General features: G+C 53.7%; 11 protein-coding genes across 11 annotated transcripts; 4 read left to right on the forward strand and 7 right to left on the reverse strand.

Annotated features, from left to right (window-relative positions):
* Positions 1–1,045: 1,045 nt before the first annotated feature.
* Positions 1,046–2,514, reverse strand: K452DRAFT_299382 (uncharacterized protein; the record flags this gene model as incomplete). Its single annotated transcript, XM_033542221.1, has 2 exons — positions 1,046–2,130; positions 2,190–2,514. The coding sequence occupies 2 exons, from the start codon at positions 2,512–2,514 to the stop codon at positions 1,046–1,048; spliced, it is 1,410 nt and encodes a 469-aa protein (XP_033396365.1).
* Positions 2,515–2,715: 201 nt separating this feature from the next.
* On the reverse strand, positions 2,716–4,530 carry K452DRAFT_319554 (uncharacterized protein; the record flags this gene model as incomplete). Its single annotated transcript, XM_033544245.1, has 1 exon — positions 2,716–4,530. The coding sequence occupies one exon, from the start codon at positions 4,528–4,530 to the stop codon at positions 2,716–2,718; it is 1,815 nt and encodes a 604-aa protein (XP_033396366.1).
* A 624-nt stretch (positions 4,531–5,154) lies between these two features.
* On the reverse strand, positions 5,155–6,619 carry K452DRAFT_273368 (uncharacterized protein; the record flags this gene model as incomplete). The annotated part of the gene is made up of 4 exons (XM_033539138.1): positions 5,155–5,262; positions 5,317–6,219; positions 6,270–6,332; positions 6,386–6,619. The coding sequence occupies 4 exons, from the start codon at positions 6,617–6,619 to the stop codon at positions 5,155–5,157; spliced, it is 1,308 nt and encodes a 435-aa protein (XP_033396367.1).
* Positions 6,620–8,072: 1,453 nt separating this feature from the next.
* Positions 8,073–8,683, forward strand: K452DRAFT_319557 (uncharacterized protein). The gene is made up of 3 exons (XM_033544246.1): positions 8,073–8,169; positions 8,232–8,366; positions 8,426–8,683. The coding sequence occupies exons 1-3, from the start codon at positions 8,153–8,155 to the stop codon at positions 8,445–8,447; spliced, it is 174 nt and encodes a 57-aa protein (XP_033396368.1). The 5' UTR covers positions 8,073–8,152; the 3' UTR covers positions 8,448–8,683.
* Positions 8,684–9,808: 1,125 nt separating this feature from the next.
* K452DRAFT_288754 (uncharacterized protein) lies at positions 9,809–11,906 on the reverse strand. Its single transcript, XM_033540719.1, has 9 exons — positions 11,801–11,906; positions 11,717–11,742; positions 11,634–11,643; positions 11,308–11,576; positions 11,060–11,153; positions 10,979–11,010; positions 10,499–10,916; positions 10,140–10,440; positions 9,809–10,079 (listed from the first exon to the last, which is right to left on the reverse strand). The coding sequence occupies exons 1-9, from the start codon at positions 11,866–11,868 to the stop codon at positions 10,050–10,052; spliced, it is 1,248 nt and encodes a 415-aa protein (XP_033396369.1). The 5' UTR covers positions 11,869–11,906; the 3' UTR covers positions 9,809–10,049.
* Positions 11,907–12,823: 917 nt separating this feature from the next.
* Positions 12,824–13,789, reverse strand: K452DRAFT_49606 (uncharacterized protein). The gene has a single exon (XM_033546742.1). It carries the CDS (start codon positions 13,499–13,501, stop codon positions 12,923–12,925), a length of 579 nt encoding a protein of 192 aa, XP_033396370.1. The 5' UTR covers positions 13,502–13,789; the 3' UTR covers positions 12,824–12,922.
* Positions 13,790–13,807: 18 nt separating this feature from the next.
* On the reverse strand, positions 13,808–14,289 carry K452DRAFT_49618 (uncharacterized protein). The gene has a single exon (XM_033546743.1). The coding sequence runs from the start codon at positions 14,227–14,229 to the stop codon at positions 13,942–13,944; it is 288 nt and encodes a 95-aa protein (XP_033396371.1). The 5' UTR covers positions 14,230–14,289; the 3' UTR covers positions 13,808–13,941.
* A 715-nt stretch (positions 14,290–15,004) lies between these two features.
* K452DRAFT_288756 (glycoside hydrolase family 72 protein) lies at positions 15,005–16,739 on the forward strand. The gene has a single exon (XM_033540720.1). It carries the CDS (start codon positions 15,197–15,199, stop codon positions 16,571–16,573), a length of 1,377 nt encoding a protein of 458 aa, XP_033396372.1. The 5' UTR covers positions 15,005–15,196; the 3' UTR covers positions 16,574–16,739.
* Positions 16,740–17,176: 437 nt separating this feature from the next.
* K452DRAFT_49623 (uncharacterized protein) lies at positions 17,177–18,239 on the forward strand. Its single transcript, XM_033546744.1, has one exon. The coding sequence runs from the start codon at positions 17,268–17,270 to the stop codon at positions 17,967–17,969; it is 702 nt and encodes a 233-aa protein (XP_033396373.1). The 5' UTR covers positions 17,177–17,267; the 3' UTR covers positions 17,970–18,239.
* Positions 18,240–19,544: 1,305 nt separating this feature from the next.
* K452DRAFT_273378 (uncharacterized protein) lies at positions 19,545–21,138 on the reverse strand (the record flags this gene model as incomplete). Its single annotated transcript, XM_033539139.1, has 2 exons — positions 19,545–20,773; positions 20,844–21,138. 2 exons carry the CDS (start codon positions 21,136–21,138, stop codon positions 19,545–19,547), a joined length of 1,524 nt encoding a protein of 507 aa, XP_033396374.1.
* Positions 21,139–21,262: 124 nt separating this feature from the next.
* K452DRAFT_49642 (uncharacterized protein) lies at positions 21,263–21,746 on the forward strand. Its single transcript, XM_033546745.1, has one exon. It carries the CDS (start codon positions 21,388–21,390, stop codon positions 21,631–21,633), a length of 246 nt encoding a protein of 81 aa, XP_033396375.1. The 5' UTR covers positions 21,263–21,387; the 3' UTR covers positions 21,634–21,746.
* The last annotated feature ends 416 nt before the right edge of the window (positions 21,747–22,162 follow it).

Below are 22,162 nucleotides of genomic sequence, written 5' to 3' on the forward strand. Positions count from 1 at the left end.
AAGTGAATAGAAACCGAGCTGTTCGGAAATTTTAAATCAGTTATTTCCTTCGCCAGCCATATAACTTCATGATATATTCTCGTTCTACCACGAGCCATACACCTAACCCAGTACTTTCTTTCTCGGAAGTACCGAGATTTTTTGGCCCCGTCAAGCTCGTTCCAACCACTTCTACCGTCACACTCTTCACAGTGGGCATCTTTACACATATGACGACATCCCTTCAATAAGCTCGCAAAAGTGACACGCAAGTCCGCAGTAGCACTAACACTCACCACCCCAAAGCCATACCGACACCCATCGCAACTGTATAGCCATAATGACGTTCATCACAATTATAAAGCGGTGATGAGCAGCGCCAGTCAAGCCGAAACTTTTGAGTTGAACCATGTACCTTTGATTCTTTAGGCCTGCGTAGTACACAAAACCCGGATGAAATGAGACGTATTCCCAGTGCTTTATAGGGGTACGACTTGCCATGCCGGGCGATGATATAGTGCGAGTCATCCAACTCGTGTTGCCAGCCCTTTACTATGCTTTTATGTACAGTTATCCACCCTCAGTCTTAATTTCCCCTCTCCTCATCACACGGACGCACCGTCGCTTCAATGCAGCAACCCCACCTTTCCACACAGAAGCCTCAGTACAAACCACAGCCCATAGCGGATTCCTATCCACAAGCAACGCCATATCCCGCCTCACCGCCAACACCCAACGACGCAACACAATGCAGCCCAACATGAACAACTACCACATATTCATGACTCTACCAACTTCTACCATTACAATACCACTCCCCCACGAGCACATATCCGAGTAGCCGAGACCCAACCCCCCAAACCCCCCCAAAATAAAAAGAACCCAACACACCTCCAACCCAACCACTTCCAGCCATACCCACACGAAAAGGAATCCACATCACCACAAGCGCCAAGCACCGCACGCCATCCCCAAGGGTATCAACATCTCACCAACCCGCTAGGCAGGCAAGCAGGTAAGCCCACCTCAACCAGCAGCAGAGGAACAGCTACACATCTCGCACGACCTACTCCTCGCCCGTCTCTAGCCAGTGACGGAAATCGCGCACCTCCTTGATAGCAGCATAGCGCACGCAAATCTCCTGCATATCAAGATTCAAATCACCAGGCGGGACAAGGTTGCGCTTGACCAAGTTCTTCAGGAATAAGACCAGCAAGCGGACCTTGCGGGCTTTCTCAGCGGGGTCGTCGGCCGGGGAGTATGGCTCCAAGGGACTGGTCGCGTCGGAGGGGGTGCGCTCGAGCGAGCGGAGGCCGTGCTGGATGTAGCCGGACGCGATGACGGTTTTGTCCAGAGGCGGGACAGTGGCGTTGTTGGTGGCTTGAGCGGCGAGGATCGTGTTGATGATTTCCATGGATTTGACGTCGATGGGGAGGTTGACGAGGATTTGCTGCGCTTGCATGCTGTCGTGGCGCGCGAGTTGGGTGATTTCGCCTGCATTATCGATTTCTTTGCGGGGCGGGGCGGAAGTTGGAAACGAAGCGTCGGGCGAGACCACAGAGCCGTCTTCTAGTAGTCCAATCGTGTCTTGAGAATCTTGTTGAGCGCTGTCCAGCTCTGCCATAAGAGGGTTGTCCTTTGCCGCTGCGAGGATGCTCTCATTGTCAAGGTGCGTCAGGTGGAATCTGTAGTATTCGGCCGAGGGATAGGCGTTCGCCAGGTTAAGACTGATCGCAGCATCTGGCAGCATCCTCTCATACCAGCTCCTCCAAGGCACACCTTGTTCGTCCAGGACATTGACGAAGTACGAGATGTCAAAGTTGGGCGTGAGGTCGTCTTTTCCCTCCCGAATGCGCGGATGAGCAGGCGGCAGGACCATTGCGGTCGGATCATTGACAGACCGTTGGAGCACCGTGAGTATATGCTTGATATACCGGGCCACCCTGATCCGGACGGACTTTGGAGGAGCCTTGGTGATTCCCGTCTCCAAGCTCAGCCCAAACCCGGCCTTGTCATCCCACCGCAACACCGTAGAAACCCAGTATGGCAGGATCGGGTGGTATTTGAGCGCAGTTCCTTGCTGAAGCTGGTAAAGTTGCCAATTGCTGTACATGAAATGGATCAAGTATATGTATTCGGGCACAATTTCGACTAGAAAGAGTTAGGTCGAGGCGAAGTTTGTGCGCAATTGACAAGGAAAGCAGACATACTGGCCTTGTGGATGTCATCCTCGAAATTCTCCAACGAGGTCTGGAGGTCGACGCAAGCTCCGAAGTGGGTGCCGTACTTCTTCCTGTCGGCACCGATCTTTGCATAGCGAGGCTGGTATTCGCCGAATTCGAGACGGCCGCCGTCCTCCCAGAGCTGCGCGAATTTGCGCAAAGGCATGGGGAGCCTGCACAGGGTGGACATGTCGGCGTAAGACATGCTTAAGAGGCCTAGCTCGCTGTCAATGCTATCGATAGCCGGGACGACGGTGAAGTTGACACCTCCTCGAGGCGCACGCGCCGGAGGACTTTCCTGAATGCTTGCCATCTCGCAGGAGATGCGTTGCGCCTGCTGCGGGAGGCATCGAGGAGCTGTGCGCCTGACGCTTTCAGGTCGGGGGTGCGTTGCGCCGGGAAGTCGGTCGTGAGAGGTGACGTGGGACCAGGGAGCTCGGGCCAGCCCAGGCCAGCCGCGAACGAACGACCGACCGAACCCTGGCCCGCCCACGCCTCCTCCGATAGGGCTGAATTAGTGCAACTCCACCCACTGCACCCTCGCCTGCCACTCGCCACCATCCGTCATCGCTTCTCCATCCATGACCCCATGCAGATAACAGTCTCCGACGACATATGACTCCTCCACGTGCCCACGACGAAGAATGAACGGAACATTGCTACCCACCAGCACATGGACTTCATCGCCCGCGCAGGCATTGCCCGGCGCGATGCCTATCCGGCACTCTTCTGTGAGGAACATCCGGTGGTAGCAATTAGCAGTCCATACATCCGAGCCCCAGCTTGACGGATGCGACAGGAAACCTCCCCGCACATCTGTCCACCACTCATAAAACGCACTGTAATCCCTACTGACGCCTAACCGGCGATAAGGGTTCCAGCTTATGTCTTCTACGTCCCTGGAGGTATCACAGGTCAAGGCTCTCCAGAACGCATCTTCCAGTGAGCCAATTGGAGGAGGAGTTTTTGGATGAAAATTTGGCGTCCCCAGGAGTTTACTCCATTGTTCAACGGTTTGAAGGAAGTTGGATGCGTTCAGTACAGGCCCAACGTCCTGTATGGTGCCAACTTTAAGCCCCTTCGCTAGTAGGAGCGTATCCTTCTCCAACCGAAAGAATGGGGCATGCTCTCGAGATGCGCTATATAGCTTGTAGCGCTCCATCTTACGCCTGAGTTCAACCCAAACGGAGTTGTCCACGGCTGATGATACGAACCAATCAGGAAGCCAAGTCGGTATTCCAGGGGCCCTGTGTCTTTGGCCCAGCAATACCTTCCAACCATTCTGGAGCATGCTGTAGAATGCAGCCTGTGCGAACACTTCCTCTGTGGGCTGCGAGTAGTTTACCATAAACTTCGCGCTCTCATGGTCACGCAGTATGCCAATGAGTGCGTATATGAGATCCCGCGGGTTCGTGGCCTGCAGCTGGCAGCACGTGTGGCGCTGTAGAAAGAGATCATGCCTTATACCAGCCTGATATCTCCCGCGAGTGCTGAGTATAGGAATCAACGAATCAAAAATGGCATTAAAAGCAATGCCAGTCTGTCGTTGTTGTTGAAAGAGTTCTGTCCACCAAAAGTCGCAGCAGGTGCTGTGCTTCAAAAAGACAACCTTTGAGGCCACGAGGACATCGGCAGGGCAGGACTCCGAGGCATAAACAAACGTGGCATTGGCTGGGACAGCCGCTTCTTGTACGATCCATAGACGAGTCCACCATGGAAGTTTTGCAAGAGCCCTCAAAGCTTCGAGATGCGGTCTATACTCGTCCTTTAGTGTGACTTCAGCGTTTTTCGTAACAGAGAAGCATGGTATTTCGGGGAGATGGTCGTCTATAGACAGTATTCCAAGTAGTTCGAACGCTCGTCTTGCTGAAGGAGACGTCGGTACGATATCGGGGCCAGAGATATCGCATTCGTCTTCCCCTAGCCATAAAATGGCTTCTTTGCATTCTTTGAAGATGTCTCGCATCATGGCGACTTGACATGACTTTTCCTCATCATCCTTTTGGTTTATGCAGATAGCATCTATCCACATCGTGCGCGGGCTTTGCCCTCGCAGGCGTCGAAGAGCGTACCATAGGCTTTCTGTGACCTGAATCTCATGGTTGTTGAGATAGATTGTCCTGGTACTTTCAAGATCGCCCCAGACGTACGACAGTGCTTGATATGAGGGCTTGTCATCAAATACAACAGTTTGTAGGCTGCAGCGGATCTCATCTTTCCAAGCTCCGGGCTCAATTGTGACGAGACGTATCGTCCGGTGTTGCGTTCCAAGCTTATCGTATACGAAATCCATATGTCCGGAGGAATAGCTGTATTGTAAAACTGGCATCTGTAGTACGGGGCAGTACGGTAGAGTCTTTTGGGCCTTGCAGTAAAATGGAGAATCTGCAAGTGTTTGGGTTTGTGGTAGGATGCGAGTGGGGGCGTTATCAAAAAATAAAGTGAGTTGGCAGGGGTGTTACGACCACCTGCATATGGAGCTAGCACAACCCATAAGGAAACCTTTATTCAATGAGATCCCGCTGTTGTTGTTAACTCAGTCGAAAAAATCCGCTTTGAGTTGAAGCTATGTTCATCCCGTGGGGAAACACAGCTTTTGTTATAGAATCTATATGCGCTGACAGTCAGCAATATATTTAGACTGACAAGGGGGTTCTTTCGCATGCACAAATCACTGAATGCGTGGATCCATGCAAGCGAAAATTTATCCGGTCCAATGCTCTTTCAGAACTCGCGTGAGCGATGGACCCTTGGTCGTCTCGCGTTTTAACCTGAACCAACTATTACGAATCTGTTTCAATAACTTTATTTGAACGACACCTTCATCTGCTTAATAATTTTCTTGTGGCAGATGCGCAAAAGCCTATTGAATATTGTCCGTTCGTCAGTGTAGAAGCATATTCTGAGAATACTGCCACTACATAGTCATGCTAAACGATTCAAAAGCAGCCCGTTACAAGGGCACATCCGCCGGGATGGGCTGCGGTCTGCGCACCGCTGTGATGACATGATCCCCCAGAATGTTCGTGCGAAATCCAGCCTCACAGTACGTAAAGTAATACTAAAAATTGTCAATCAGCCAGTGTCGGAGGACCGGTGTGGAATGATCACTCACAATCCATCTTCGCCGGTAAGGCTCGACCTGTTGCTCATCCGTACCTGGATGATTCTCAAGGTACTGCTTCCTTATTCTCTCCCAGTTTATCTCAAAATTCTCTCGCCATGAGCGAAGTGTTTTGGCATAGTGCGGCCCAATGCTCTGAATAGTCTCCACCTCGAGAGTGCGTTTTGATCCCGTGTTGATAGCTTCGGAGAGCACGCTCACGCATGGAAGATCTCCGCCTGGGAAAATATACACGTCAAGAAAGTTGTCGCCACCACGTGAGTCGTAAATCTTATTCATGATCGTGATGCTCTGGACGACCATGATCCCAGTTGTTGGGTTCAAGAGCTCAGAGATACAACTGAAGAAAGAGGACATGTGTGCACGGCCGACATGCTCAATCATCTCCACACTCACAACCCTATCGTACCCACCAGGTACAATTGGGACATCGCGATAATCGCAAATGAGGATTTTGATCTTGTCTTGCAGACCAGCTGCCGCAATGCGCTTCTCCGCCAGTGCCTTTTGCTCCTTGGACAGAGTAATTCCGGTCACACGGCAGCCAGTACGCTTAACAGCCTCAATGGCAAGGTGACCCCAACCACATCCGATGTCGAGGACATGATGCGTAGGCTCAATGCGGGCATTGGAGATGATGTTGTGGACCTTGCGTTGCTGAGCAGCTTCAAGAGATTCTGTGTGGTTCGCCGGGTCCCAGATTGCACAGGAATAGTTCATGTCAGGAGAGAGAAAAGCGCAAAAAAGCTCGTTCGACGCGTCATAGTGGAACGAAGCATTGCGAAGAGCATTGGCAGGATCATTCGTGGATTGAATGACGAGACGTAGGAGTTTTGGGATAGTTTGGGCAAGATAGCTTCCGTTACTGATAGCATCCCAATTGTGAATGTAAAGCTGTCATCCTGTGAGACTGGATACTACAAAAATATGAAGATTGGCCTTACGACAAAAAGGTCCTGGAGGTTTGATATTTCAATTTGCCTCAGCATATAGGCTTCTGCAAAACCCTAGAGTTGGAGGTCAGAGAAGTAGTAATATGAGTCCAACATTGATGTCTTACCACATCGAGGTTCAGGCAAAGTCTCATCCATATGGAATCGTCGAGGACAGTCAATGTCACTTCTGGGTCATCTTTATTACCGGGTTCTTGGCCGAATGTCCATGCTCTGGACCCTTGCGACTCTTTGAGAATAATATGAAGTCTGCCATAAGTGATCTTTTGAAGCACAGAAAGTATGGTTGATTGCGCAAATGACACCAGCGTCCGAGTCGCAATATCAGAGAGAAGAGACATAGTAGGCAAATTTTTTTTTCGCTCGTTCAAATCAAAGCTGTGGACAAGCGGATACTTATGCTACGTTGCCCTCAGCTGTGCCGCAGGATGGCCTTGCCGCAGGCTGGCCTCACCGCACGAAACCCTTGTCGCATTGATGGTAACAGGGACCACGTAAGTCGAGGAGAGTGTGACGGGAAGTTAGTGTCTTCATCGCGAGCCGAGGGGCGTACATTTGGTTAAGGTTCTCAGTGATAAGTTGCGCTAGTCGCTGGAGTCGCTACCCCCTTGTAGTCAGATTGCTCTCAATGGCACTAGCGTTTGAAGTTGTACTTGATACTCATATGAACGCTAATTCTTTGGTGGATGAAGGATGAGCATTTTGGTCATCAGTGTCTAGTAAAATTTAGTGTTTCGTCAATGCTCAATGTGCTTTACCATGCATTTTAGCCAGTGCGAAGAGGCAATGGTGAGTTGTTTATCTTGTCCCTACGAGTAAGTTGCGCGATGTACGGAGTGGAGTCGCACGGGGGTGTGATCGGTGATTGGGTGAGACAGTATCGAGAGAAAACAAAGAACTTTGCACGTGGCTGACTGATATTGTAATAAGAGATATGCTTAAATCAACGATGAAGGATACTGTAGGAAAAACAGGAAAGATGAAGCATCGACGTTAAAACTAGATGTATGCCTACCGGTGATGTCGGAGTTTCGCGACTCGCATCAGCCGAAGGAAAAGTGGCGGGCGGACCTGTTAAACGGAGAAACATGGCAGCTGGCTTTGCCATTGTTGAATCCACAGAAGCGCACGAAACAGGGCCTTCGTGGTGGTAACATCGCACGAGATTTCCTGTTCATCCAGGGTCTGATGTCTTCATCCAAACATCATACAGCGGGCCAGAAGGCGCCCGCCATTGCGGAACAGAAAGCCGGTCACACAAGTGTGGCGGGTGAAGGTCTCGTGAAAGGCGACGGGGGCTATTTGGGGCAACGATGGACCCTATTTCCGAAAGACGCGTCAGACGAGGTGCAGATGACGGAGAGGCAGATGCTGCGCCACAAGATATAGAGGAGGTGCACCAGGTGAGCATGTGGCGGCGTGGCGCAGTCCGGAGTAGCAGCCAACGGATAACTCGGAAGCGCGCCCTGGCCCTTCATTTCGCCAAGGCCTTGCTGTATTGCTGGCTACCCGCCGGCAGGAGTCGCTGCGAGGCGCTGAGAGGCGAAGATTGCGGATGAAGCTGGGCATGATGAAACGTCGGGCATGGGGTTGGAGCAGGTATCGACGAGCTGACGACGGGAATCTAGGCGGCGCTGCAAGACTATGGATGCGCCGGGTTTGATTGCTTGATGTCGCTTCTCCAGCCACAAGCCCCGGCTATTGCCAAGATCCTTGACACTGACGCTCTTACGTCATGTGCCGCACTGCGCGCGCGTTGCATAAATACCTTCGCCCAGCCCTCTGCCTTCGTCCACCCCAACCCAGCCTCATCTGCCTCAGCTCAAGCTCCACTGCTTCCACCACAATCGTAACTTCTCACAACGCCCGCCAAAATGCCTTTCACCGGAAGGTTAGTCGAACCCTAAACTCCTCCCCGCACCCTGGTCAGCGCTTACTGACTTCATATCACAGCGACATCATCAAGATCATCTTCGCCATTGTCCTCCCCCCTCTTGGTGTCTTCCTTGAGCGCGGTTGCAATGCCGACTTCCTCATCAACATCCTGTTGACCATCCTGGGTTACATTCCCGGTATCATCCATGCGCTGTATGTTACCCCCTTCACACCGCCGTTTTCTCCGAGTTAGCCGCTGACCCTAGCTACAGGTACATCATCTTGAAGTTTTAAGCGCCGCGGTCGACACTCGTCGGATACTCCCTTCGATACCCATTTCCTTTTCTTTCGTGTTCGGTCCGTCGCACATCCGGTGCTGGGCAGCATAATCACCCGGCGTTGTCTGGTCGTCCCTGGCTTCTCTGCGGATAATCTTGAACGTTAATTGCGACTGCACGCCAGTATTCGGCAACTGTTCGGATCGAGCTTCTACGTAGCGATGACTCCTGAATGATATTCTGTACCTGATTCCTCTTACTATTTCCGTTTTCGGTGCTTAGACCCTGCGTGAACCACCTATAAAGAGAGGGACCACTTAATAGCGCAAAACGCAAATCATGCGGATCTAACGTCATAGGCGCTTTCCCAAATAACTCAATTCAACTATCAAGAGCATGGAATATCAAGGTCGTTGAAACATGGAAGAAGTTAAACAGAGCAAGGACTCAACTAAACAGAGACCTGGGATGCAACCAATTCATGCCCAACCGATTCGCAACACTAGGTTTCTTTCCATCTCGTCTCACACAGGGAAATTCCGTCTATCCGCGTTCCGAAATCTAGCTAACGAGCGCTAATTACGACAAGCTTCTGACGTGGCACGGCGCTTGACGAAGTCAGGCGTAGCGTTTTTTTAAAGAAAGGCAAACATCAGGTCACCAACCGTGCCAGGTTCTAGACGTTCTTGAGCTTTTAATAGTTCATTATTACGTGTGGGACCGGGCTCGCGCAACACGCTCTAATTGGCCGGCTTCGCTGAACGGTGAGCTTCGGATGGGTGAGGGACGTTAGGAGAGAAGGGTGTAAGTCGCTCGAAATCCGAGTTCGTAAAAACTCCAATATCTGATCTATGTACCCAGATATATTGATATAATGATTATACTATACTGTAGCAGTATTAAGTTTGATCTCGCAGCTAGATGAATAGCTCACCAAAAACTCGTATACTAATGTAATAGCATTCAACTCTATAGCTTCTCAAGCCGTATTTCGTAGGTACAATGTCTTATCAGTTCTATATACCTTGTTGTCTATCCATTATAGAGCACACATGCTTTAGCTGCTCAACAAAGCATACAACACAACCATTGGTGCGTTCTTAAAACAAAAGTAGGAGTAAAGAAGCTTACTTTAGGACTTGTATCCGCACAAGCAGAAAGCAGGAAACCTTTACAAGCGTATAAACCATTCTAAACTGATCGCCCGAAAGACTAAAAAGAAGAGAAGATGAAACGGCCATTAGTGGTCGGTACGGGATTAACTCATTACCCTCTTCGGGCTCGCTGATATCGCCGGTGTGCTGGAGAAGAGCCGATAAAGCTGTCTGCTATTCTTGAATAACACCATTGAAAGATCCTCGCAAATGTTACAAGATATACACGTAGTTGATATACACGTAGTTGTTCAGTCTTTGACGTCCCAAAGCATGGCGCTCAGGTATCTTCCAAACGCCAGTTTATGCACGCCACGACCATAGTAGCAACGGAAAAGTTGCTCAAAACGAGGTATCCTAGGCATCTGACATTGAGCCAAACTATTAGATCCTCTTCATCTCACTGCAGACGCAGACCAGTATCTAAATCTGGCTACTCTAGATACCCTCAGAGCAGGATACAACTATGCCCTACCGACCTTAAAGGACAAAACCTGTACAACCAGAATCAGCAATCCAGCATCAAAAATCACACAGAGCATGCGTAGACTTACATCGTTCTTCTTCACCGCGACGAGATCATCCTCCGAGACTCTCACGCCGCCCACTGTCTCCACGTACGCCAGCGGCGCGTCGCCCATGACCTTCCTATACACGTCGCCGACAGTCGAGCCCTTCTTGACCAATACACAATCTCTGAACACGGCCGTCTGGCCTGTTGCGGAGAAGGAGTGGATATTCCTAACCGGGAACACGGGAACGAGGCCCAGGAGCTCCGACGCGCGCGTCAGAACTTGCACAACACCAGTGCTACCGAAGCGGTAAAGTACTAGGTCCTTGAGGTTTTCGATACGCCTGCGCAAGTGTTAGCATTGGTCTAGCAACTCAAAACGGGTTTATTAGGTTGGCGTACTGCGTCAGCTTCTCGTCCATCTCTTTCAGGCCGCCGCCGTCGGGGTCGCCGGCCTCGATCAGGTCTTCCCTTGTGTCGAGAAATTCGCTGCCTTCTGTATATTTGATGAAGCCCTGCTTGGCCAGCCGGCGGAGAAAGACTTCGCTGATGGCGGAGCACAGGACTAGGGTTTCCGGGGCGTGGGATTTCGCGATCTTGGCGATGTTCTTGTCGGCATCGGGGTGATCGATCTTGTTCAGCGCGATGACGGTGGGGAATTTCTCGTCAATGAACGCGTTGACGACCTTTTCTATCGTCTCGTTTGACCAGTCCTGGAGCGGTTCTTTCAAAGCTAGCTTGTCAAGACAGCGCGCAATAATCGTTGAGTTGGCGCCGTAACCGGAGAATTGCGTTTGCAGCGTTTCGACTGCCGTGGCCTCTGTTTTCCAGTGTCAGACGTTCCAAGTTCGCATGGTGTTGGAGATGATTGCGGGAACTCACTTACGGCGACGTGCCGCCGTTTTACTGAACCCCTGCAGAAAAGTTAGTGACTGTGTTGATGAGCCATTGAGCTGTACATACCACTTCTGCATCAGATTACCCAATATCCACCGCATGATCTCGTCGCGTAGCCAAGCAATATCCTGGTAAGGATCATATCCTCTCGTTGCCTTGCCTGAGGTCCAAAGTCAGCACCTTCGCATGAGAGCTGTTCCACCATTCCTCTTCTTTTGCAGGCCCGACACTGCCAAAGCCGCAATATATTGCTGCCTTGCGACATTCTCCCGCAAACCTGTGTCGCAAACTTCCTCGACGAATGTATGACTCACCCTCCGCGTCCGTGGTTCCACTAACATCCACAACATGTACAAGCGCGTCCGCGTGTCTCAGATCATCCAAGAAGCGGTTTCCCAATCCCTTGCCCATGTGCGCGCCAGGCACCAAACCGGCAACGTCCAGCAGCTCAATAGGAACGCTGCGCCGGCCATCCACGCACGCGCCGTAGTTGGGCTTGCATTTATCCGACACGTCAAAGCGCGAGCACGCGCATTCAATCTGAAGGTATCCGACGGCACGCTGAGGGTCGATGGTGGTGAAACTGGTAGGTGGTGAGAAAGTGCCCCGCGGTGGTACGATGGGGGGTGGAGGGGCTTACGGGAAGTTGCCTAAGGCGCATTGTTAGTTGGAGCTGGTGGAAGAATGTCTTAGGGATTGTTTCGAGCGTGCTCGGCTACTGACCAACTTTCGACGTGGCGTCCGTCAAACTGCATTCGAGCTACTCTCAGTGACCGGGAGTTGCCGCGCGGGCCTGGGATTGCGCACCTGTTGAGCGTGGTAGACTTGCCGGAGGACGGCTTGCCGACCAGACCAATGAGCGGGTCCCGAGGCATCTTTGCGTATCCCTACCGTGTCGGGGCGTGTCGTGGTGTCGCGGCGTGTTGTCGTACGTCACGGATGGAATTTGTGAGCGAAGTCGTTCCTACTATCGATAACGCTGGTGGTGCGAGTGGGATGAATTTCGGACGGCTGGCCTCATCTTCACTCGAAAAGGGCCGATGCTCCGAAACATTCATATAATAGTTCATGCTTAGCTTCACAGGGAAACTGGTAAATTTTGTTGGAGGCAACAGCCCTTCCCGCGTTTGTGGATTGGTTTGTAGAAGTATCCTTCACAACGGCAGGAAGAGCCGCAAATAAGAGAAGCTTCTCCAAGAATGGAATGAATGCGGATGAAGTTGGCTCAGTAAACATTATCGTAACTGTCATTCTCAGCATATGCTGTTCGTGCGCCTATTGAAGGTGTGATAATCGACATGAAAGGGAAGTCCTGCCTAAATTTGCGATTCTGCCTTGAAATTGACATCAATATTATGAAAAAGGATAAGACTTTGCAGAAGTAGGTTTAGCCCAAAAGCATCTGTAACATTTGAACGGTCAAACAAAATGTTCGTAGGGGAAAAACTCAACTGCCGTGCTTGATTTACGTATACGAACTGGTCTTCCAATGAAATGATTTATCGACCATCCAAAAACGAGTTGGAATGCTGCAATAACCAGCATCATCCCGTTCAACTGCGCTTAAACGCGTTGATGATGGGACATAAAGCCCGGTCTCCTTATAGCGTTGAAGGTGTCCAAATAGCCACGCATATCCAAGCCGAATACACCGATGGCCACCTTCTCAAAGCTCAGAAGTTACTGACCAGCTCGAATTTTGTAATCAGTCTTGACCGTATATGGTTCTAGGCGCAGCAGGACCTGATTGGCCAGTTGGAGGTGCCGTATGTAAGTACCCAAAATCCTGCCGCGGAAGGTTTTGACAGAAGCTCGGCCTCCAGTTCTGGGGGGATGTAAAGGGGATTCTTCATACTGTGTACTAGCGAAGAGGGGCGGAGGAAGAAGTAATAAAGCCAACGGAAGTCCCGTAATACGACGCATGGACAGTTAATAATATGTCATTTTGCCCAATCTCCAGCTTTCTATCGATGAGTGCGATATCCCGCTGAACGAGGCCGATGTCACCGCTTGCTGTACAGAAAGCGGACGAACGATAGCTGCATCTCGCCGCGAGGCACAGACGGGATTGGCGGTGTTGATCGCAATCGTGACAGAGTTGCTGCGGATGGGCCTGCCATTGTGGCCAAAGTCTTCCAGTTCCAAGGCATTTTCATGGATCTCTTTGTAAGCCTCCTTGGACGAGTGATGGGCTTCTGCAGCTCTGGCTAACGTAAGCCAGTCAAGAGGCATGGCAAAATATAATGTAAGGATAGACATCGGGTAGTTCCCGATGATGTACCGCCTTAAGATATATCCGGCTGGTAAAGCCTGATACTGGCCGGCAAAGAAAGGAAGGATAACTGCAGCGGGATTGTTGAGAGAGATGTATAAAAGAATGAACAGGCTGAAGTAGCAGCGCTCGCCTACTTTTGAATATCTCCCGAACCTGCAAAAAAGGTATAAAGTCAGGAACTTTTCGAGCACCTTCTCCCAAGAATGGAGGGGAAGCAAAAGAAAAAGGTTCATTGGATGGAAAAGTCAGTCGGGAGGTTGAAGAGTCCTTGCTTCGCCATGGGCGACCAATGGTGCTCTTGAGGCGTGACCCTTTGCTCTTTACCTCGGAATGCTCTTACTCCTAGATGAGGTGAAGAGCCATTACGTAGCTGAAGGGACAGTCCTCGTGATGGATAGGGATCGCTGAGGCCCGGGACAAAGAGTTGTCCGTCGCATTTTTGTTTGATGGAGCAGCAACGGTTCAAGAGTAATGGAAGGCCCCTGCACGGCAATCGATAGCCACACTCTACAAACCCGGCCTTGCGGCCGCTAGATGCACGGGACAAACCTAGGCGAGAGCCCATGATGTCATGCAGTTTCGTGTTGAGCATGTTCCAAGGTGCACCCGCCAGTCCTCCTTTTCTCTTTCTCTCACCCCGGCAAACCTACCCTGCCGAGCTGCCTATTTTTGGTTAAAGTCCAGAGCTCGCCCTTCCTAACCACCGCTCGACGCGCGTCCTTCCCAACGGCCTAGAAACCTTCGAGATGTGAGAGAGCGAGTCTTGGCGTCTGGCTTCTCCATCGCCGCCTTCCCCGGATGTCTCAGATCGCTCCCGCGAGAGGGTCCCTCTGGCCCTTGCGGACTGTCTCAGTACCAACGGCGCGCATTGAATTGATTGTAGATGTACAATGGCGAATCCTAAATGGATGGCACACTTACGTTGACCGCTTCTTCGACAACGGATAGGCAGGAGCAGCATCGTCGTGACTCGGCGTCGTCTCCTTTTCTCACCCTATGCGTGTCGATTGCGACCGGTCTCGCCATCCTGCTGCAGTCGGAAGTTATGCAGAGGACTGAGCTCGAGTAGAAATGGACTGCTTGCCTGACTCCCGACAGGGCTGGTGACGCGTCGCTGGCTGGTGATTACCTATCGATACGAATGAGGGCTGCAACCAGCCAGGCGGCCCCCTCTGACAGGTGAGCAGCTCGTAATCTGGCTCGGGCAGGGCGTGGCAGAGACGGGGGCAGAGACTGGGCCAGCACTGCCTCGCTGCTTGGGTGCTTGGCTGCAGCGGCACAACACAGCAGCGTCGCGCGAACAGCGCACAGCGTCAGGCGCGAGGGGACCGGCGCAACATCGTCATTGGCTGATGCGGGAGATCATGATTGTCGACAAGAAAACTGGGGAATGGCTTTGTCGCGGTTTCAGAGGGCCAAGGAACTGAGCCAAGGCGTGACGATCCTCGCCTTGCGGCTCCACTCTGCAGCCACCCGGTGGCACTAGCTAACGCCATCGACGAGGGCGTTGGGTGGGTCTTTCTGGGGTCTGGCGGGCGAGCTGCCAAACAGATTGCTGAACATGGAATGCCATCCCAGCCATTGCCAGCCGCGGCCCCCAGTCGTGTGGCAGGTTGACTTTGGCACGCAAACCCATTGGTTCCTTCCATCCCTGATGCCGCCTCTCCTAATTCGAGCCAACAACAGACGCCGTACAAAAGCCAACTTCCACTTCCCAGCCTCTCTCTTTCCTCCAACCCACTCCTGCCACTTCCAACTTCTCCACCACCTTTCTACACTACTAATTGTCTTGGAAGACTCTTCACTCACTCGAGCTTCCACCACGCCCGTTCACATACCATCTTCCTCTCGTTAAAGCACCATCCACCTTTGCGCCCAGACCACGACTTCTCTTCTCCCCCACGAATAATCTTCCGTCCACATCCACAATGAAGGGAACAATCTTCGCTGTTGCCGCCCTCTCCGCGACTGGCGCCGTCGCGACCCCGGCCCTTGCGCCCAGGGCTTCCTCCACTAGCTCTAGCAAGACCCCCCAGGTTTCTGTCAAGGGTAACGCCTTCTTCGCTGGCGACAAGCGCTTCTACATCCGCGGTGTTGACTACCAGCCCGGTGGTTCCTCCAAGGTCGCCGACCCCATCGCCGACACCGAGGCTTGCGCGCGTGATGTCAAGGAGTTCCAGAAGCTTGGTATCAACACTGTCCGTGTCTACACGGTCGACAACTCCAAGAACCACGACGAGTGTATGTCCAAGCTGGCTGATGCCGGTATCTACCTCGCCCTGGACGTCAACAGTCCCAACTACTCCCTGAACCGCAAGGAGCCCAAGAGTTCCTACAACGACGTCTACCTCCAGAACGTCTTCGCTACCATCGACGCCTTCGCCAACTATGACAACACCCTGCTCTTCTTCTCCGGTAACGAGGTCATCAACTCCGATGACACCACCGGCGCTGCTCCCTACGTCAAGGCCGTCACCCGTGACATGAAGCAGTACATTGGCAGCCAGGGCTACCGCTCGATTCCTGTCGGTTACTCCGCTGCTGACGTCGACTCGAACCGCTTCGAGATGGCCGAGTACATGAACTGCGGTACTGACGACGAGCGCTCCGACTTCTTCGCCTTCAACGACTACTCCTGGTGCGACCCCTCTTCGTACGAGACTGCTGGCTGGGACAAGAAGGTCAAGCAGTACGGCGAGTACAGCATTCCTCTTTTCCTGTCCGAATTTGGCTGCAACACCAACAAGCGCAAGTTCGAGGAAGTCGAGGCTCTCTACTCCGATAAGATGACCGGTGTCTACTCTGGTGGTCTTGTCTACGAGTATGCTGAGGAGGGTAACAACTACGGTCTTGCCAAGCTCTCGAGCGACTCTGCCACGGAGAACGACGACTTCACGGCTTACAAGAACGCCCTCGAGAAGACTCCCGCGCCCTCTGGCGACGGCGGCTACAAGAAGGACGGCAAGGCCTCCACTTGCCCGTCCAAGTCCAAGACCTGGGACGTCGACAGCGACTCGCTGCCCGCCATCCCCGAGCCGGCCAAGGAGTACATGACCAAGGGCGCTGGTGAGCGCAAGGGTCTCAAGGGCGGTTCGCAGAACGCCGGCACCCAGTCCAGCGGCACTGCGACCGCCGGCTCCGGTGAGGTCACTGCCACCGCCACTGGCGGCTCCAGCTCCAGCACCGGCGGCTCCTCTTCCGGCTCTGCTGCCAGCGGCCTGCGCGTCCCCGCTTTCGAGATCGCTCCCCTCGTCTGCACCATGGTCGTTCTCGGCTCCACCCTCTTCGGTGCCACCCTTCTGTAAGCGCTACACAAGATCGTCGATCACGCATCTCATCATCGTGGTTGTTTCTTCGTTCTTGGGTCCGACGCGCGTCGGATTAGTTCGCTTTTGCTTTTGTGCATAATAAGGGCGACGCATGCAGCGGGTTCTGTTTTTCATTCGATTGGTTCCGGCGCGTTGGGACCGTTGCAAGGGACAGCGGGGGAACGGAAGGATAAGGAATAATGTCTCTTCCTTTTTTTTCTTCTTACCTCCTGCATCTGGAACGCGCGCACACATCCATACCCACGCGCGGGGTTTTCTTGGTTCGGCCGGACGGTTCGGGACCAGGAGGTCGCAATGGTTCTTCAGGTGCATCTTTGCTACTTCTTCCCACTGCCTGTCTTACTGGTTTTTTTCTTTTCTTCTTTTCTCTAATTTTCAGTTCGCACTCATCGGCCGCGGGACAAGCAGCTGCAATGGCCGCGGTATCCAGGAGCGTGGGTGTGTCATGCACAACACCACAGCCTCTTGATACGATATGTTAGATACCAGATACCAGATATACTCGCAGCCTCAAAACGCATAGATTTCACAAACTTCTCATGCAGAGATCATGTGATATGACATTTCGTGAAGAACTAAGAAAAGGGTCTGCCAATCCAGTGCTTTTGCGCGCGCGTGGGTGAGCGGCGCCCGCTGCTCAGCCTGAAAGCCGTCCGAACACGAGCGCCCCATGCGACGACATCCTTGTCTGTTTCCTTCCGTCCGTTCCGTTGTCGCAGCGTGTCCCGTAAGCCTCCTAGTTACTAGTTACATAGCCTCGAAAGACGTATTGAGTGTTGCGGTGGCCGAAATATCGGCCAGTGCTGGTAGTGCTTGTGGTGCTTGCGCTCTCGTTGCTCTAAGGCAACAAGGCAGAAAGGCAGCAACGCTCCTTCTTCGGCGGAACCCGATCAGGCACCCAACGCCGGGCCGACCAAAGCGCCGAAGCGCAGATTTCTTCGGCGCAGCGCTCGCGCGCAACCTTCTCGCACCAACTCCTCGCCCAAAGAATCGCAGGCGAAGCTCACACACAGAGACACGAATTTCGTGCTCTCACAGACACACAAAGCTTTGGGAGAAAGTCCCCGGACGACGCCCGCCGCGCGCGGGCGCGCTCGCGTCAACGCGCCGCCACAGAAGCAACGCGGTCTCTCGTCTCACTCCGCCTCGGCCAGCACGCCCGTCGCCGCTCGCACGCCCTGCGCCTGCTCCCGCGCGCGCCCTTCTCGCCCCCTGCGCTGTCCCTCTGGACGAGGATATGAGTCCGGGCAGAGCATGGCTGGAGCGCTGCGCGTGGGTGCTTGGGCCTGGGCGGAGGCGTCGGGGATACCGTGCTGGGCGATGTAGGTCGCCGCAAGGTAGTGGGGAGGGTTTTTTTTCGTCGAGAAGATAGTTATGCGATTGCCCTCTTCCGCTTTGGGAGGGGGTAACTCGATGGGGCTTATTCTTGGTGCGAGGAGTTCACTCTTTCTATCTTTTTATTTTTTTTCGAGTCTGCAGTTGCTGTCACGAGACGTAAGCGTCTTGGTGAGCTCGGTCGTACGGGCCGGACTCTTCTTTTGGGGATAGAGAGAGAGGGCTTTGCTGTTGTTCAGCTGATGATATATACAATAGAGTCAAGCACTGATGCGCTCCCGCAGACCCTACGTGGTGACGGGAGCGCGTGATGCGAACACTGTAAAATATCTGATGAACAATTCAACAGCTCAGCTTTTCCACATACCAACAATATACCAAATATAAATTCATCCTACATCTACCCAAGTACCAAATACCTGAACCACCGTGAAGACAATATCTCGTGAAATAACCTTTGCTCTTTTCGTGAACACAAGAAACTGTGCAGCGTGTGCTCTCGTGTGCCTCGCATGCATGCATGCTTGCATGCTTACATGTGGCGTCCACCTATGCACCTCTGTCCGCCCATCACTATCACACGCCTCGCTGCCGCTCGTAGCGGATTAGGCAGGTCGGCGTGCGAGCAGCTGGGATCGCGACTGGGCGGCTCGTGTGAGTGAGCGCGCCCGCACCGGGGTGGTGGTGAAGGGGCGGAATTCCGGAAGGATTAGGGAAGGTAATAGAAGGACGGGAAGGAAGGAACGCAGAAGAAGGAACAGAGTGTTGTAGTCGGCAAGCGGGTCCTAACCACACATAGAATGTGTAAGCAAGCATATGGAGCAGAGGAACGGGAACGGGAGCGAGACATGGCGCGTGGTGTGAGCGTGGCTCTGCTAGCTACTGTTGTGTCGTGCTATGTTATAATGGGTTTGTTTTCCCAGTCCCGATTGCTGATGGGCGACGCTCGAAGCATGGCAGCGGGGGCGCCGTAGGTCTGGCATGCATGGCATGCTTTGCTCGCGCGTACGTACTAAGTACGACATGCGTGCCCGTCTTTGTGCTCCGTTGCGAGGACGACAATGATGGCTGAGGGCATGTGCATGTGCGGGGCGTGCCGCGTATGTGTGTACATTCCTCGCCCTCCGCTACCAAATACTTGCCTGTGTAGCAGTAAGCCGCAAATACGTAGTACAAGTAGGTACCTATGCCATCACTCAACACTGCAAAGCCCCAGCTTGTTCGTAGACAACAGCGCTCGATGCATACCAGCTACCAGCTCTACCTGTCTATCGCGTGCTCTATGCGAATGCAAGCCAGAAGAAAAAGAAAGACAAAGAGCCACCTCAGATCCGACACACCCGGGGCAGAGTCGAGAGTCTGTATGCCTGTCCGTCTGTTTATCTTTCCGAAACGCCGCGCCTAGAGGAAGATGGAGCAAGAAGAGAGAAATGAAAGAAGAACAAGAGAAGAAAAGACCCGCCGCAGGTATATCAGTCAGCATCCCACTTTTGCACCCTGCGTAGTATCCCGTCCAAAACGCCATGCCAACGACGGCAACCCATAAGAAAATGAGAGAAAAAGACAAAAAAAGAAGCGACGATAACCACCCATATGTACCAGGCAGACAGATCTACCAATGGCAGATGCCACCTTCACTATCATCGACGCTCCACACGCCCGCCAACCCCACCGTCGTCATCTCACCACTAGCATGCTCGCCCATCTTCGTCAAGCGCGCGCCGCCCTTACCGCGACCGCCCGCGTCCGCCGGCCCATTGCCCAGCAGGCGCCTAGCCCAGGCGTCAATGGCGGGCTCGCCCGTCTCGTCGCGCGCCTGCTTCAAGAAGGGGATCAGAGCCGTGCCGCCCGTGCCGCGGAGGTCCTTCTTGCCGCTGCCCGAGGCCTCGGCGCCGACGCTGCCCGCCGTGATCGTCTGCATCTTGTTCGCCGAGGCCAGGTTCGTGCGCTGGTGCGGCGTGGCGCCGGTGCGCGAGGCCGACTCCCGCGACTTGATGATGATGTACCGCGACACCATCTGGATGTGCACGTCGCGGAAGGCGCGCAGCATCGCGAGACATGCGTCGAAGGCCGTGCAGAGCGCGCGGTCGTGCCGCCGCGCTGAGACGTACTCGCGGATGTTGGCGACGTTGGACACGTCCTCAAGGAAGCGCCGGTGTCCGCCGGGCATGTAGGTGCGCATGTCCTTGATGAAGTTGTGCGAGGGCGTGGGCGGGTGCGGTGGCGTGCCCTGCTGCTCAGAGGACTGCGTCGTAGAGCTGCCGGCCGGCTTCTCGCCTGTCGGGCGGTGCTCGATGCCCAGGACAATGTCGAAGAACTGAATGATGGAGCTCTGGGCGTTGGAGCCGCCGGAAAACTGGACGTAATTCTGGGGGCTCGAAGTACCGTCGTCGAAGATGACACCATTGGGCAGACCGGCATCGGCCATGTTCTTGGAGCCTGCCAAGTACGGCCGGATCCGGTTGTAGAAAACGTGGGGGTCGCAGTTCTCATACATGCGCTGCAGCAGCGTGCCCAACTCGTCAAGGCGTTCAGCGAAGGAGCGCAGGCACTCGGTCACGGTGTGGCTATCTCCGTAGCGGGCTGCTTCGATGGCGTCCAGCATCATGGGAATAATGGGCGCGCCGCGAGCCTCGATGGCCACCGAAACAAGGTAGAACCATGATTCATCCAAGGACCCAGTTGCCGTGTTCAGGGTGAAAATGTTCTCGAGGTTGTCAATGGGCGCCGAAGGGTCCAGCGGACGCCAGTTCCAGAGAACAAGGCCAGCATAGGTAGCCACAGGCGGCAGTTCGAGATGGCGGCACGTGGAGAGGAAGGGTGCGGAGATCGACGGCGGGACTCTCTGCACGGCACACTGTTAGCACAAGGCCTAGACTAGCCCCACTAATGCTACCCGGACAGGTAACACTCACATCGACCGGTGACTCTCCACCCCAGATGTACGCATGCGCGATGAAGGCCAATACACTGTATGCTCTCCGCCATTCGGGTTCGCTGCTGAGCAAGTCGGTCGACAGGACGGGCAGCCGGTCGACAACTCCGCGCAGTCTCCTGGTCAGGATCAACGCCTGCAAGTTGTTGACGGTGCTCTCCCACGGCCGGTAGTAAGGGTCCGTAAGAAACTCCAGAGGGATGTCGGCCGGAAGGAAGCCGTTGACGTCCGAGACGTCGTAGTCGCTTGGGCGCGGGATCTGTGGAAGCATGGTGGATGTAGAGGGGGCGTCAAAGACGCAGGGACCGTAAGTGCGGCACAGGCTTTTTGTAATGCGTTGAAGATGTGACCGACGCGGATAGCAGCGGATTGGCGCGTCTAGGGGTGGTGTGATGGGTCGCGTGCCAGTATAGGCTTGCGCCGGGTTGCGGCTTTATAAAGGCTGAAGTGGAAAGTGACGGAACAATTGCAGGAGAGATTTATGTGCAGAAAGGATTAGGTGAGAAAAAAAGAAAGTCGGATGCGGGCGGCGCGGAAGGGGAAGGCGAGGGGCCCTTATATTGAGAGTGGATGGCGGGGGAGTTTAGAGAGAGTAGTGGGGCAAAAAGTCAAGTCCTGGTTCTGGTTTAGACAGGAAATAACGGTACCACTTAACGCCCAGCGACGCATCAAATGCGGCCGATCAATAAGAGTCAGCAACTGGCCTAGCACTGGAGCAGAACAGAACAAAGGCTGGGGGGCAAACGCGTCGCCGATTACTCATTGAAGGAGGGAAGAGCTAGTTTGCAGCCTCAGGCGCGTTACCAATCAGCCTCCGCCTACTACCCCATCCGATTTCGGCAGGCTGGACGCGACGGTGCTTCAGGTAAGCGAGCACTTGTCATGGCCTGGCGTGATTAGCTGCCATCCGTTGGTCCCTCTTCTGCCCAGCAGAGTGTTGGTTAAAGCCTCAACAAGGCTCGTCATTCGCACGTGCGACGCCATCGCCCGACATGTGCCAGCCTGGCCACGGACTCCTCTCGACCGAGCGGATGCGCCTCCGAATCGTCTCAATGCAGGAAATAGAGGGGCACGATGAAGCGGGGCATGTCAGAGGATGTTGGCACTGTGGCAGTCGACGGCGGGACAGCGGAGAAACGGCGTGGAGACACGGCAAGGCGGCGGACGGGACTTGGTGGGGAAGCGTGCGTGCGCTCCATGCTCCCAACAACGCCTTTAAGCCTTCGTGGCTTTCCAGAGGGGATCCGCACGATTGACTTGATGTGCCCGCCACCTGTCAGCTTTTATCAAGATTT

This window comes from Aplosporella prunicola (genome assembly GCF_010093885.1).
Source record: "Aplosporella prunicola CBS 121167 unplaced genomic scaffold K452scaffold_16, whole genome shotgun sequence".
Lineage (NCBI taxonomy): Eukaryota > Fungi > Ascomycota > Dothideomycetes > Botryosphaeriales > Aplosporellaceae > Aplosporella > Aplosporella prunicola.

Coding starts and splice junctions, on each gene's coding strand:
- K452DRAFT_319557 (XM_033544246.1), top strand. Junction 8,367..8,425: donor CCCGGTATCATCCATGCGCT/GTATGTTACCCC, acceptor CCCTAGCTACAG/GTACATCATCTTGAAGTTTT.
- K452DRAFT_288754 (XM_033540719.1), bottom strand. CDS start 11,868: ATGCCTCGGGACCCGCTCATTGGTCTGGTCGGCAAGCCGTCCTCCGGC. Junction 11,011..11,059: donor GGTAATCTGATGCAGAAGTG/GTATGTACAGCT, acceptor ACTTTTCTGCAG/GGGTTCAGTAAAACGGCGGC. Junction 10,917..10,978: donor ACGGCGGCACGTCGCCGTAA/GTGAGTTCCCGC, acceptor ACTGGAAAACAG/AGGCCACGGCAGTCGAAACG.
- K452DRAFT_49606 (XM_033546742.1), bottom strand. CDS start 13,501: ATGAACCTTTTTCTTTTGCTTCCCCTCCATTCTTGGGAGAAGGTGCTC.
- K452DRAFT_49618 (XM_033546743.1), bottom strand. CDS start 14,229: ATGCTGCTCCTGCCTATCCGTTGTCGAAGAAGCGGTCAACGTAAGTGT.
- K452DRAFT_288756 (XM_033540720.1), top strand. CDS start 15,197: ATGAAGGGAACAATCTTCGCTGTTGCCGCCCTCTCCGCGACTGGCGCC.
- K452DRAFT_49623 (XM_033546744.1), top strand. CDS start 17,268: ATGCGACGACATCCTTGTCTGTTTCCTTCCGTCCGTTCCGTTGTCGCA.
- K452DRAFT_49642 (XM_033546745.1), top strand. CDS start 21,388: ATGCGGGCGGCGCGGAAGGGGAAGGCGAGGGGCCCTTATATTGAGAGT.